Source organism: Phoca vitulina, unplaced genomic scaffold (genome assembly GCF_004348235.1).
Source record: "Phoca vitulina isolate PV1807 unplaced genomic scaffold, GSC_HSeal_1.0 scaffold20, whole genome shotgun sequence".
In the NCBI taxonomy this organism is placed as follows: Eukaryota; Metazoa; Chordata; class Mammalia; order Carnivora; family Phocidae; genus Phoca; species Phoca vitulina.
The window spans coordinates 36,905,391-36,920,923 of NW_022589723.1; the positions used below are offsets into that span (position 1 = coordinate 36,905,391).

Genomic DNA, 15,533 nt, shown 5'->3' on the forward strand with positions numbered 1-15,533 from the left:
TGATTTCCAAGTCTCTACTAAAATAGTAGATTTATATTCCCATTTCCAAGATATAGGTCCCCTATATGAAAACACTGACTGATTCAACTAAGCAGGCACCTTTGGGAATGAAAAAAAGCAAGGAAAAGAACAAGAAAAGAAATGCCTGCTCTGTAATATTGCTATAAATACATTTAAGTCTGATAATCAGTAATGTAATGTTGTACATTCAAAACTAAAATATCGTTTTCTTTTGACATTATAATAAAGTTCTACTTTCTTATACCTATAGAAACTTTGTTTCTGTCATTTTAAGACTTTAAATAGAGGCCTAATTTCATGGATTTTTAAAATGTACTTATTAAAAAACTTAATGACTGTCCCCTTTTAGAAATTAAAAATTCTCGGGATGCCTGGGTGGCTGAGCCGGTTAAGCGTCTGCCTTCAGCTCAGGTCATGATCCCGAGGTCCTGGGATCGAGTCCCACATTGGGCTCCTTGCTCAGTGGGGAGTCTGCTTCTCCCTCTGCCTGCCACTCCCCGTTTGTGCTCTCTGACAAATAAATAAATAAAATCTTTAAAAAAAAAAAAGAAATTAAAAATTCTCTTGTTCTTTTTTTTCTTATAATTCAGTATTATATTTACATCAAGATTTTTTTAATAGATAAAGAAAGAAAAGGAATAATGCCCAAGGCTTATGAACATGAGCTGGGGAGTCAGAAAGACCTGAGCTTGAATCTAAACTCTACCTAAATCTAAATCCTACTAGGGTAGGATTTTTCTTTAAGTCTCAGTTTCACCAACGTGATAATGTAAAATAATGTAGAATATAATAATGTAAAATGAGGATGATAATACCATCAACCTCTTAAAAGTTATTGTGAGGATTAAATGAGTTAATTTACAATTCTGAAGTATAGCAAGACTTATATAAATTGAGCCCATCAGCACTGTTAAGCATTGACTTAGACAGGGATTAAAGAATCCAATTCAGTCATACATCTAGCTAGTGGCCCAAAAATATGCTTTGAAATAGTGTCTGAAATATGTGGATACAGGGAACTAAGAACTTTTTACTGGTCCACCCTGCATAGTTATATCCATGCCTTCAAACCAGTCCTATAATCAGGTAATGAAGAACGGCAGGCTGGATAAAGGTTATATTGCACTATATACGATCCCAGTCACCATTTTTTTTTTTTTTCCATGGTTCTTTCTAGTTTATTGTTTGGTAGAAAGACAGGCTCTTGAATGCTGTATAAACATCTCACAAAGTGCTTCTTCTAGATTACAAAAAGTCAAAGCAAATTTTCTTTGAGATGGGGCCCTTAAATCTGACATTCAAGTCACCGTAATAGAAACAGGAGCTGTTGTACCTAATATTCTGGAAGGCCCAGTCACCATTTTATACGGGATTTTACTGCCCAATTTGCTAGGACTGTCCAAATTAAAGGACATTTGCAGTTCAAGATTGGGAATCCTAAAAAGAGCTAAAAGTTTTTTCTCTATCTGGAGGTAGGGTCTGTCAAAGAGTAATAATCATCTCCATGAGTACATCCAACCACGATTCTCCCGGTGAGATGAAAACAAACAAATCACCAGCTTCTTAATGCATGAGATTCACAGCTCTAAATACAACTTCTGATTCACTTGTTTCACTCAAAATTCTACTCATGAAAATGATTCACCATCACCCCTCTTCTTTTTCAGCCAGAAATTTTAAACCAGTCATAAAAAGCAATCCACATTTCTGATCAATACTAACATGAGAATTCCATGGGCTCTCTCCAAGAGTTTGCTGCTAGCTGAATTAGCAAATATCCCGTCTTTATCAAGCAAAGAGGTGCTACTTGATAGTCTGCTCTGACGAATCCCAGTTCTGCCATTCCACGCAATATCAAATGTATCTCTGCAAAAATCAAATACAGTACAATTTGCTTTAGTTAACTGAGACATATCTAACAATCTCCAAATTGCTTAAATAAGGAAAAAAGCTAAACCAACAGAAAATTATATTATCACAGAGATTACCAATCAATTTGAACTAATCTTTTCCTCGTTCAGAATGAAGAATTTCTATGGATTATGGTACATTCAAATACCAATGTGCACATATAATACAGCTACTATCTTTTTTTTTAAAGATTTTATTTATTTATTTGACAGAGAGAGACACAGCTAGAGAGGGACACAAGCAGGGGGAGTGGGAGAGGGAGAAGCAGGCTTCCCGCGGAGTAGGGAGCCTGATGCGGGGCTCGATCCCAGGACCCTGGGATCACAACCCGAGCCGAAGGCAGATGCTTAATGACTGAGCCACCCAGGCGCCCCTAATACAGCTAATATCTTTAAATCTATTAAATTATTTATAATCAGTAAATAATATAAGGTATTACATGTAATGTGATTTTTTTTGTCTTTGTTAGATATTAGAACTTCCAAATACTACTGAAGGAATTTACAATCCTAATAGGCTACCCCATTCTATGGAATATTTAATTTCTTCCTGGAAGATCACACACTCACTTACTACATACGACGTATCCACCAAAGTTACTAAGCATCTTCTATGGGCTGAGCACTATTCTAGCCACTGGAGATAGAGGAGTGAACAAAACAGATAAAATTATCAGTGATTAAAATATGAAGAATTAATAGGGGGCTTTCCAGGTACAGATAGCAAATTGGCCACATATTTGGATTCCTCCAGAAACCTGTGAAAATTTAATAAAATAATTTTTAAGGGAATAAACAAAGAAAATATACTGAGAAAATAGTAACAGTTTTGAAATATGGAAAGCAGATGAATATAGAAACAACCTTTTTTTTTAAAAGATTTTATTTATTTGTCAGAGAGAGAGAGAGAGAGCACAAGCAGAGGGAGAAGCAGGCTTCCTGTCGAGCAAGGAGCCTGATATGGGACCCGTTCCCAGGACCCTGGGATCATGACCTGAGCTGAAGGCAGACCCTTAACCAACTGAGCCACCCAGCTGTCCCTATAGAAAGCAATCTTAAACTGGCTGTGGAAAAAGACTGAGAAGTATCCATATTTACAAAACTCCCAAAGGCTCCAGAGCTCGTGGTACCATGTACCTATGGAAGTGGTGGAAAAGATGGGTTAAGAACAAGAGCACTAAGTTGAAAGTCAGTTTAAAAGCAGTTAGAACTCCATGCAGCCTGATGACCATCCCTCCTTTATCTAAGCAAGAGGATGAAAGAGAAAGTCCATGGACTAGACAGCACCAGGCACAAATGGGGATGGGTATACTTTACAAAAGTCAAAGAAAATACTGAAAATATGGCAGCTGGGACTATATCCTCCAAGAAGAAAATTAAACTTTTGTGTGGAATTTGACCAGCCCAAGAGGAAAGACCCAAAGATATACTGATATGTTCTAGACACTGACAACACACCCAATTAATCAGATTCCAATTAGCTTTTTAGTGTTTCAATACGAATATGAACAGTTGACCAAGGTTCACTAGACATCTGAGGAAAGCCCCTAGCATGAAACAGAGACCAAAACAATCATGACATAAACAACTTGGAAGTAAAAAAAGATTTTTAAAGCTATCAGTAATATGTTTAGAGAAGAGAGAAAATATTGCATCTACAGAGTAAGATATTATGAAAAATTTCAAAATTGAGAAAACAAAGTAATGAAAAGCTCCTAAAAATTAAAAATGTAACACCAATGAAAGAGTGCTGTCATGGAATATCTTTTCACTTATTTAGATCTTTCATTCTTTTAACAATATTTTTAGTTTTAGTGTACAAGGCTTACACTTCCTTTGTTAAATTTACTCCCAAGTGTTATATTATTTTCATGCTGTTATGAGTGGGTTTTTTGCTTTTATAATCAATTGTTCATTGCTATTATATAGAAATATAATTGAATTTTTAAACCTTGCTTAATTCATTAGTTCTAATAGTTGTTTAGTGGATTCCTTTGAGTAGTCCATGTAAGATCATGTCTTATGTGACTAAGTACAAATTTACTTCTTTCTAATTTGGATATATATATTTTTTTTTTTGAACAAATAATCCTAAAATTTGTAAGGAACCAGAAAAGACCCCAAATAGCCAGAGGAATGTTGAAAAAGAAAAGCAAAGCTGGTGGCATCACAATTCCGGACTTCAAGCTCTATTACAAAGCTGTCATCAAGACAGTATGGTACTGGCACAAAAACAGACAGATAGATCAATGGAACAGAACAGAGAGCCCAGAAATGGACCCTCAACTCTATGGTCAACTAATCTTCGACAAAGAATGTCCAATGGAAAAAAGTCTCTTCAACAAATGGTGTTGGGAAAATTGGACAGCCACATGCAGAAGAATGAAACTGGACCATTTCCTTACACCACACATAAAAATAGACTCAAAATGGTTGAAAGACCTAAATGTGAGACAAGAGTCCATCAAAATCCTAAAGAACACAGGCAGCAACCTCTTTGACCTCAGCCGCAGCAACTTCTTCCTAGAAACATCGCCAAAGGCAAGGGAAGCAAAGGCAAAAATGAGACCTGTATATTGGGACCTCATCAAGATAAAAAGCTTTTGCACAGCAAAAGAACAGTCAACAAAACCAAAAGACAACAGGGGCGCCTGGGTGGCTCAGTCGTTAAGCGTCTGCCTTCGGCTCAGGTCATGATCCCAGGGTCCTGGGATCGAGTCCCGCATCGGGCTCCCTGCTCAGCGGGAAGCCTGCTTCTCTCTCTCCCACTCCCCCTGCTTGTGTTCCCTCTCTCGCTGTCGCTCTCTCTCTGTTGAAAAATAAATAAAATCTTTAAAAAAAAAAAAAAAAAAAAAAAAAACCAAAAGACAACAGACAGAATGGGAGAAGATATTCACAAATGACATATCAGATAAAAGGCTAGTATCCAAAATCTATAAAGAACTTCTCAAACTCAACACCCAAAGAACAAATAATCCAATCAAGAAATGGGTAGAAGACATGAACAGACATTTTTCCAAAGAAGACATCCAAATGGCCAACAGACACATGAAAAAGTGCTCAACATTGCTCGGCATCAGGGAAATTCAAATCAAAACTTCAATGAGATACCACCTCACACCAGTCAGAATGGCTAAAATTAACAAGTCAGGAAACAACAGATGTTGGCGGGGATGCGGAGAAAGGGGAACCCTCCTACACTGCTGGTGGGAATGCAATGCAATCCTGCACCGTTGGTGCAGCCACTCTAGAAAAACAGTATGGAGATTCCTCAAAAAGTTGAAAATAGAGCTACCGTACGACCCAGCAATTGCACTACTGGGTATTCACCCCAAAGATACAAATATAGGGATCTGAAGGGGTACGTGTACCCCGATGTTTATAGCAGCAATGTCCACAATAGCCAAACTATGGAAAGAGCCAAGATGTCCATCGACAGATGAATGGATAAAGAAGATGTGGTGTATATATATATACAATGGAATGTTATGCAGCCATCAAAAGGAATGAAATCTTGCCATTTGCAATGACGTGGATGGAACTGGAGGGTATTATGCTGAGCGAAATAAGTCAATCAGAGAAAGACAAGTATCATATGACCTCACTGATGTGAGGAATTCTTAATCTCAGGGAACAAACTGAGGGTTGCTGGAGGGGTGGCAGGTGGGAGGGATGGGGTGGCTGGGTGATGGACATTGGGGGGATATGTGCTATGGTGAGCGCTGTGAATTGTGTAAGACTGTTGAATCACAGACCTGTACCTCTGAAACAAATAATACATTATATGTTTAAAAAAAAAAAAAAGAAGAAGAAGAAGAAGAAGATAGCAGGAAGGGAAAAATGAAGGCGGGGAAATTGAAGGGGGAGACGAACCATGAAAGACTATGGATTCTGAGAAACAAACTGAGGGTTCTAAGGGAGGGGGTTGGGGGGATGGGTTAGCCTGGTGATGGGTATTAAAGAGGGCACGTACTGAATGGAGCACTGGGTGTTATACACAATGAATCATGGAACACAACATCAAAAAGTAATGATGTAATGTATGGTGATTAACATAAAAAAATTAATCTATAGACTCAACACAACCTCTAGCAAAAACCCCAGCTGCCTTTTTACAGAAAATAACAAGATAATCCTTAAGTGCATATGGAAATACAAGGAACCCAGAATAGCCAAAACAATGTTGAAAAGAACAAAGCTAGAAGAATTACAGTTCCTGATTTGTAAATCTATTACAAAGCTATAATAATTAAGACAATATGGTACTGGCATAAGGAAAGACATATATATCAAGAGAATAGCGTTGAGAATCCAGAAATAAACACTTCTATTTAGGGTCAATTGAGTTCTGATAAAGGCATCAAAGACAATTCAACAGGGAATAAACAGTATTTTCAACAAATGGTGCTGAGGTGACTAGATATCCACCTGCAAAAGAAGGAAGCTGGATCTCTCTTTCTCAACATATAAAGAATCAACTCAAAATCAATCATAGATCTAAATTCAAAAGCTAAAGCTATAAAACTCTTAGAAGAAGAAAACAGTCAACCTTTGTGACATGGGCTTAGGTAATGATTTCTTAAATATAACAAAAGTATAACAAAAAAGAAAAATAGATAAGTTAGACTTCTTTAAAATTAAAAATTTTACACTTCGAACAACACCATAAGAAAAGTGAAAGGACAATTCCCAGACTAAAAGAAAATATTTTCAAGTCCTATATCTGATAAGAGATCTAGATCTAGAATATATAAATAACTCTTACACCTCAATAATAAGACAACACAACTAAAAAATAGATAACTCAGAAATAAAAAGAAATCAACTATTGATACATTTAATAACCTAACAAATTAAGCACCATATTTAGTGAAAAGAACTAATCTCAAAGTTACGAAGGGAATTAGGACACATCACTCTAAATTATGATACTTTCATATAAGGGAACTAAGAAGAACCAACAGATAGAGGAAGAGTCAGTTCTATCCCTGCCCCTTAACCCCCTAAAAGCAGGGCATAAACTTCCCTTTGTGAAAGTGTTCCCTTCTCCCCTATTAGGAAGAGGAGAGCAACTTTTATCACCTGAGATAAGAAAGTAGGAACTGAGATGAGTTTACTTACATAAACCTTACTAAAATAACCCTCATCTTCCATTAGTTCCCCCACATATTCCCTAGTCACTTCCCCACATTTTACCATCCCTTAAAGCCCAAACCCGCTTTCCTTTATAAAAAGGGTATATAAGCCCCCAAGTGTTACACCACTTTTTTGAGTTTCACTTATTTTCTGTGAATACTCATGCACATAAAATACTAATAAAAATTATATCATTTCTTCCTGTTAATCTGTCTTTCATAAGTTTAATTCACAGGCCCCCAGCTACTGAACATAAGAAAAGATTTTTCTCCCTAACAGTTTCATCTTATATGATTCTATTTATATAACATTATCAAAATAACAAAACTAGAAAAATGACTAACATACTAGTGGTTGCTACAGGATAGGACAAGGACATGGGTAAATACAAATAGGCAGCATGAATGAATTTTGTGATGATGAAAGAGTTCTGTATCCTGATTGTGGCATTAGTTACACAAATGTATAGATGGGGTACAATTGCAAAAATCTATATAGAGACACACCTGCAGATTTCTAAAAATGGTGAAAACTGTAGTCTAGTTAATATTAATGTGCTAATGTAAATTTCCTGGTTTTGATAATACACTATCATTATCACTATATAAGATGTCACTCAGGGAAGCTAAGTGAAGAGTAGGTACATGGGACTCTATGAACTATTTTTTCCTTTGTACTACTTTTGAAACTTCCTGCTTTTGAAAAATGGAATGTAACCTTAAAATATTTTTCCATTAGTTCTTTTTAAACTATGCTTTTTGGATAGCTGGGACAATACCTTTAAAATTTTATAGTAATAACTGCCTTCTGTCTTTCTGGTCAAGCTTTTAATTAAAAAGGACAGAAGATAATCAAACATGCAAAAATTTAATTACAAAAATTTTCATCAATATAAAAAAACAACCTAAGTAACCAGGAATTGGAAACAGGTGAAATAAATTATGTTACAACCACCCAATGGAAGTCTATGAGGTCATTAAAAATCATGTTGTAGAGGCACCTGGATGGCTCAGTCAGTTGAGCACTGACTCTTTGATTTCAGCTCAGGGTCATGAGATCGAGCCCATGTCGGTGCGGGGTGGGGGGGGGGGGGTCTCCATGCTCACGGGGGAGTCAGCTTGAGATTCTTTCCCTCTGCCCTTCTCCCTGCTCTCTCTAAATAAATAAATAAATCTTAAAAAAAAATCATGTTGTAGAATAATATTTAACAGCATAAAAAGATGTTAGCATATATTATTAAATTTAAATACAATACTGTTTGATAACAGTTTTAAGACAATTACATTTTTATACTTGGAAAGAAGAATATATGCCCCCACAAAAAAATTTTTCATAGCAAAGCAAACATTTATTCAAAGAAGATATATGAATCACCCAAGAAGATATACAAATGATCAATAAGCACATGAAAAGATGCTCAACATTTGTAGGCATTAGAGAAATCCATTATCAAAACCACAATGAGATACTACTTCACACCCATCACTAACACCACTAAAATTAAAAGGACAGTCAATAACAGATATTGGCAAAAGAGAAAATGGAACCCTTATCTATTACCAGTGGGAATGTAAAACGTCACAGCCACTTTGAAAAATAGTTTGGCAATTTCTCAAAATGTTAAACAAAACACAGAGATTTGACCCAGAAATTTCATTCCTAAGTACATACTCAAAATAATGGAAAACATATATCCACACAAACACTTGTACATGAATGTTCAGAGCAGCATTATTCTTAATAGCCAAAAGGGGAAGGGCGCCTGGGTGGCTCAGATGGTTAAGCGTCTGCCATCGGCTCAGGTCATGATCCCAGGGTCCTGGGATCAAGTCCCGCATCGGGCTCCCTGCTCCTTGGGAGCCTACTTCTCCCTCTGCCTCTCACGAATAAATAAATAAAATCTTTAAAAAAAAAAATAGCCAAAAGGGGAAAACCTGAGTGTTTGTCAACTGATAAATGTATAAACAAAATAACCATACAATGGAATGTTCTGCCATAAAAAGGAATGAAATACTGGTACATGCTACAATGTAGATTATCCTTGAAAACATCATGCTAAGTGAAAAAAGTATCACACAAAAGGCCACATATTGTAAGATTCTATTTAAACTAAATTTCCAGAATAGGCACATCTGTAGAGACCAAAAGTATATTAGTATTTCCCTACAATTAGCAAGAATATGAGGAATGGAGAGAAACTAGTGAGTAGGAAGTTTCTTTTTGGAGTGATTAAAATGCTCTAACTTAGATTTTGGGATGATTAGCTAACGCTTGAATACACCAAACCCCACTAAATTATATATTTTAAATGAATGAAACTCTGTGGTATGTAAATTATATCTCAATAAAGCTATTTAAAAATAGGACTCAGAAATCAGCAAGTTAGAACTAAAATGCAATGTAGCAATGTCTTCAAAATTCTGAAGAAAAATTATTTCTGACCAAGAGTTCTATACACAGGCAAATTACCAATCAAGTGTGAGGTCAGAATAAAAGCATGTTTAGTTATGGAGGAACCAAAATATTTTCCTCTCATACATATTTTCACATGGAGCTACTAGAGGATATGCTCCATAAAAGTTTACAAAGTAGACATAAAAGAGGAAAAAATGTTAGAAAAAAGTTGATGCAAAAAGAATGACAAAAAGAATGCCCAATACAAAGGTAAAGGAAGATACCAATGTGACAAATCCAGATTAGTACAAATTAAAAAAAATGCCAGGAGAGATTTGTAGGGGAAAATAAAACTGATTCATGATGCATCTGTTTAAGACCAGAGGAAATTCAGCCAACTGACAAACTCAGCCAACTGACAAATTTAGCTTGGGGTTGAAATGGTGATAAACATTAGAAAATTTTAGAGGAAAATCTGGCTGAATGATTTGGGACTAGGAAAGAATTTTTAAAATAAGCTGTAAAATGGACAAATCGAGAGAAAAAATATATTTAGCTACATTAAATTTAAGAATTGTTGTTCACCACAAGGCACCATTAAAGTAAAAAGATAAGCTACAAATTGGGAGAACACATTTGAAACATATAACTGAAATGGGATCAGTACATAAAATTTATAAAGAATACTTTTTAAAGAAGAGATATGGGCAAATAGCATTTCAAAATACATAAATGGCCATAAAATATATAAAAACTGTTCAGCATCACTAATAAGCACGGAAAAGCTAATTATGAGATACCATTTCATAACCACCAGATTACCAAAAGTTAAGAAGTCTGACAATCAGTTGTGCTGGCAAGGAATGAAGCAAAGGGAACTTTCAATTGCCACTGTTTGTGTACATTAGTACAACTACCTTGAAAAACAATTTGGGATTATCTTATAAACTCCTACTGAACTAACAGTTCCACTACTAAGTACATATCCCAGAGATATAATAATAGGTGAACCAGGAGATTGGTATGAGCATGTTTAAAGTAGCACCATTTGTAATGGTAAAAGAACCACCCACATATCCACTGATGGACAAATCTATTACGGTATATTAATGTCATGTAATTATTTTATTGTGATAAAAAAAACACATAATGGGACGCCTGGGTGGCTCAGTTGGTTAAGCGTCTGACTTCAGCTCAGGTCATGATCTCGGGGTCCTGGGATGGAGCCCCAAGTCTGCTCCACACTCAGCGGGAGTCTGCTTGTCCCTCTACCCCTTCCCCTTTCCCCTGCTAGTGCTCCCTCTCTCTCTCTCTCTCTCTCAAATAAATAAAATCTTTAAAAAAAAAAATAACATAAAACTTATCACTTTTCTTTTTTATTGAGAAATAATTGACACATAACATTTCATTAGTTTCAGATATACAAAAGAACGATTGAATATTTATATACACTGCAAAATGATCACCAGAATATGTGTAGTTACTATCACTACACACAGTTACAAATTTTTGTTCTGTGATGAGAACTTTTAAGATCTGCTGTCTTAGCAACTTTCAAATATACAATACAATATTATTAACTATGGTCACTATACTACACATTACTTTCCCAGGACTTATTTATTTTAGAACTGGGAGTTTGTATCTTTTGACCACCTCACCCATTTTGCCCATACCCTACCCCAACCTTGGGCAACCACCAATCTGTTCTCTGTCCATTTTAATATTTTCAATGTACACTGAGTATACTGTCATTGAGTACATTCACAATGCTCTGCAAAAATCACCACTATCCATCTCCAGTGTTAGCCAAACTGAAACTTTGTATTCATTAAACAATAACTCCCCACTCCCCCATAGTATATAATATTATACAACAACTAAAAAGAATAAACTACTTGCAAGAAGATGGATGAATCTTAGATGAATATTGTTGAAGGGGAAAAAAAAGTCATAGAAGACAGCATACTATATACCAGTATTTCTGTAAAACTCAAGAACTAGAAAAGCCAAACAAGTTATTGCTTAGAAAAAACATACATTTACTGTAAAACTTTTTTTAAGAGCACAGTAATGATAAACATAAAATTCTGGATAGCAGTTACCTGAGGGTAGAGAGGAGGGAGTGATCAGAAAGTAATATAAAGGTGGCTGCAGTAATACTAAAGTCTTCTGGTTCTGAACTTGGGTAGTAGGTTCATTTTGTTGGTATGCTTCCTAATGTACATGTGTCTTCTGTATATTCTCTTATATCAAATGCTACATTAATGTGTAAAGCTTGAATAGGAGCTTCCCACTAAACATGTTTATCAAACTTATTATGTACTATTTCAAATCCTCTCAGTCTTACCTCTTACTATAGCTAATGCTACTGCAAACAGTACTGTGACTAGTTACACACACATATTTAGTCCAGTTTCATACCTTGTTACACTATTCATAAAAGCATCATGAAACAAAAACAAACTAGGCCTGATTTTCTTCATATTTTTTAACCCACAAAAGTATTACTAAGGATTCTAATTATTTCTTCTATACTTCCTTGAAAACATAAACCAAGCATACTTACTGTTGGTGTTTTTCATTTAGAGTATTCATGCCCTGGAGATCAGAAAGAGGTGTTCTGGGATTTTTCCGGGTTATACCTAACAAACAAAAAGCAGACATTTTCAAATCAATGCTAAAAGAAACTAAACATGAAACAATTTTTCTAAGGACAAATAAAATTAATGTACTTCAATAGTAAATATTTGCTAAACATGTCAGAAATGTCTAAATAATAACATGAACCAAGTCCCATGACTGTTACTTACAAATCTGACTTAGCCAACAATGAACCCAATTAGGGAATTAAATAATAAATCTTATTTCTCCTCTCATTTAAACATTATCAGAATATGAAGGATAACTGGGTTGAAGGTCTAGAAATGTATAAGCTCATTATTTTAATATTCAAAAAATTCCTAATGATTCCTTTGCATCATTTTTCAGTAATAAATATATTGCTAACATGGACTATAGATTTCAGAGGCCAATTAATCTTACATATAGACAATGCGAATCAAAAACAACAAATTATTTCCTTACTAAGGATTACCAATATTTTAAAGTTATAATTTACTTTAAATCATATGATAAACATCGAAGCGCTATACACATAAGGCCATGAATTTACTAACACCATATACACGGACATTTAATATAGTTAAGACACATTGGAAAGGAAGTCAAAGTATCTATTCAAGATAACAATCCTGTATGTAGAAAATCCTAAGTAACCCACAAAAAAACTACTAGGACTAATAAAAGAATTCAGCACAATTATAAGATATAAGATCAATACTTAAAAATCAATTGTATTTCTATACAGTAGTAATAAACAATCAGAAAATAAAATTAGAAACAATTCCATTAATAATAACATCAAAATAATACAAAAAGAATAAACTTTAAAAAGTATAAAATGTCAACATTGAAAACTACAAAACATCATTAAAAGAAACCTAAATAAATGGAAGAATGCTATTCATACTCATGGATTGGAAAACTTAATTACTGTTAAGTTAGCGATGCTCCCTAAATTTATCTACAGGTCCATGCAATCTCTATTAAAATTCCAGCATCATTTTTTTAGAGATGAATAAACTGATCCTAAAATTAATATGGAAATGCAAAGGACCCAGAATAGCCAGAACAATGCTGAAAAAGAAGAACATGGTTGGAGGACTCACACTTCTGAATTCGAAACTTACTATAAAGATAGAGTAATTGAGACAGTATGGTACTTACATAAAGAAAGACAAACAATGGAAAGGAATGGAGAATACAGAATAGACCTTTACATTTATGATCTAATGAATTTTGACAAAGGTGTCAAGACAATTCAATGGGAAAAGAATAATCTTTTCAAAAAATGGTGCTGGGAAAACAAGACATCCTCATGTACAAGAATGAAGGTGGACCAAAAATCAAAATAAGTGCTAAAAGTATAAAACTCTTAAAAGAAAATATAGGAGTAAATCTTTCTGACATTGAATTAGGCAATAAAATTACTTAGGTATGTCACCAAAAGCATGAGCAACCAAAGAAAAACATGGATAAACTGGACATCATCAAAATTTAAAACTACTGTGCTTCAAAAGACAACAGATCAAGAAAGTAAAAAAAGACAACCCACAGAATGATAGAAAATGTTTGTAAATCAAATATCTGATAAGGAACTTGAATCCAGAAAATAAAAAGAACTCTTACAAGTGAATAATAAAAAGACAACCCAATTTAAAAATGAACACAGGATTACAACAGATATTTTTCTAAAGAAGATATGCAAAGGGCTAATAAGTTCATGAAATGATGCTCAACATCATTAGTCAACAGAGAAATGAAAATCAAAACTACAATGAGATACCACCCACCAGTATGGCTATAATCAAAAAGACAGATAATAACTGTTGCCAAGGACATGAAAAAATTAGAACCTTTTATACACTGCTGAAATGTGAAATGATACAGTCACTTTGGAAAGCAATCTAGCAGTTCATCGAAAAAGTAAACATAGGATTACCATATGACCCAGCAATTCTACTCCTAAGTAAATTCCCAGGAGAATTTCCAGTAAACTGTTACTGGAAATATATCTTGTGATCAACAAATTCAGTTAGAACTTTGAATAACTTTATTTTCTTATATACTGAATTCATTGTTTTTATTTAATCAGTTCCTTAGTTATGGGCACCAATTATCCCTATAAAAAATTATCATTTTCTATCCTCCATATCTATTCTTTTCTTCCGTGTATTGAAACATAATCATCTCAGGCCTTTCTTCAATATTAGTAATTCAATTTTCAGCTATTTTCCACCATTTTTTGAGTTCATACAGATGTAGCTTTATGCCTCTGAATGCTTTAGTAGTTCAATACCTCTTTTCAATATCATTCTGATATTTTATAGTCTTAAATTTGTGCTACTGCTTTATTGGATACACGTTCTTAAATTCTTCCATACTGTAAAGTACTCACAGGAAATTTTCTTCTCTTTCTTGGAGTATCTTCCCTGCAAACACAATAGGGTGTTTCTTTGAGGGTAATTCTTTTATGCATATTATTTGACTTTCTTTTTTCCCCTCTGTGTGATGATTTTCAAGATCAATTATTAAATATTTTAAACATTAAGAGGACATAAGGAGTCATACACTGAACGTTTGTAACTGATCACTTAGAAAATGAAGGCCTGTGTACCTCTCTCCTGATTCCATTCCAACAGCTTCAGATCCCATCATCCCCCACTTGCTAGGATCAGCATAAAAAAAAACTTTAAAATAGTTATCATAATGTTCAAGGACTTAAAGTAGAAGATGGTCTTATGAGTTAACAGACAGCAAAACTCAAGGGAAAACTGGGAACTGTAAAAAGGAACCAAATGGATATTCTGGAACTAAAAATAAAAAATTCATTCTATGGGTTTAAAAGAAGACTTTAAACGGGGGATGAATGAACTTGAAATCAATAAATAAAAACTATCTAATCTCAAGAATAAAAGAATAAAAATAAAAGAAAAAGGAACAGAGTATAAGGAATCTCTGAGACAATATCAAATATTCTAAAAACACATAACTGACATCCAGAAAGAAAAGAAATTGCAGTAGAAAAAAATTTTGAAACAATGTTAGCCAAAAATTTCCTAAATTTGATGAAAAACAATTGAATCACAGGTCCAAAAGGTACAGCAAATCCCAAAGAAGATAAATATAAATCACATCTAGGAAATAACAAATTACTAAACCAAAAAGCAAAGAGAAAATGCCTAGCAGCCAGAGGGGAAAAAGGTACATTAGATATGAAAGAATTTATAACAAGATGACATCTGAGTTTATCATCACAAATAATGTCAAAAGAAAACAAAGTATCTTTAAGGTACCAAAGTTTGACAGTTCCTAATGACATTAAACAAGTCTTACTTTAATGACACAGTAACCAACCATAAGTTTTACCTGAGGCATGAAAACATATGTACACAAAATGACTTGAATAAGAATGTTTAGAGCAGGGCTCCTCGTAATAGCTCAAAACAG

The 15,533-nt window shown here is 34.4% G+C and overlaps 1 protein-coding gene across 6 annotated transcripts in view; it reads right to left on the minus strand.

The window, feature by feature from the left end:
- The window catches only part of MYO9A (myosin IXA), a 276,224-nt gene that overhangs the window by 121,341 nt on the left and 139,350 nt on the right, over window positions 1-15,533 (minus strand). For all 6 annotated transcript variants that reach the window (XM_032417536.1, XM_032417538.1, XM_032417537.1 and 3 more), the window contains 2 exons: window positions 12,031-12,106; window positions 1,744-1,887 (listed from right to left, as the gene is read on the minus strand). In XM_032417536.1, coding sequence (XP_032273427.1) covers window positions 1,744-1,887; window positions 12,031-12,106 — 220 coding nt within the window. The remainder of the gene's footprint in view (window positions 1-1,743; window positions 1,888-12,030; window positions 12,107-15,533) is intronic.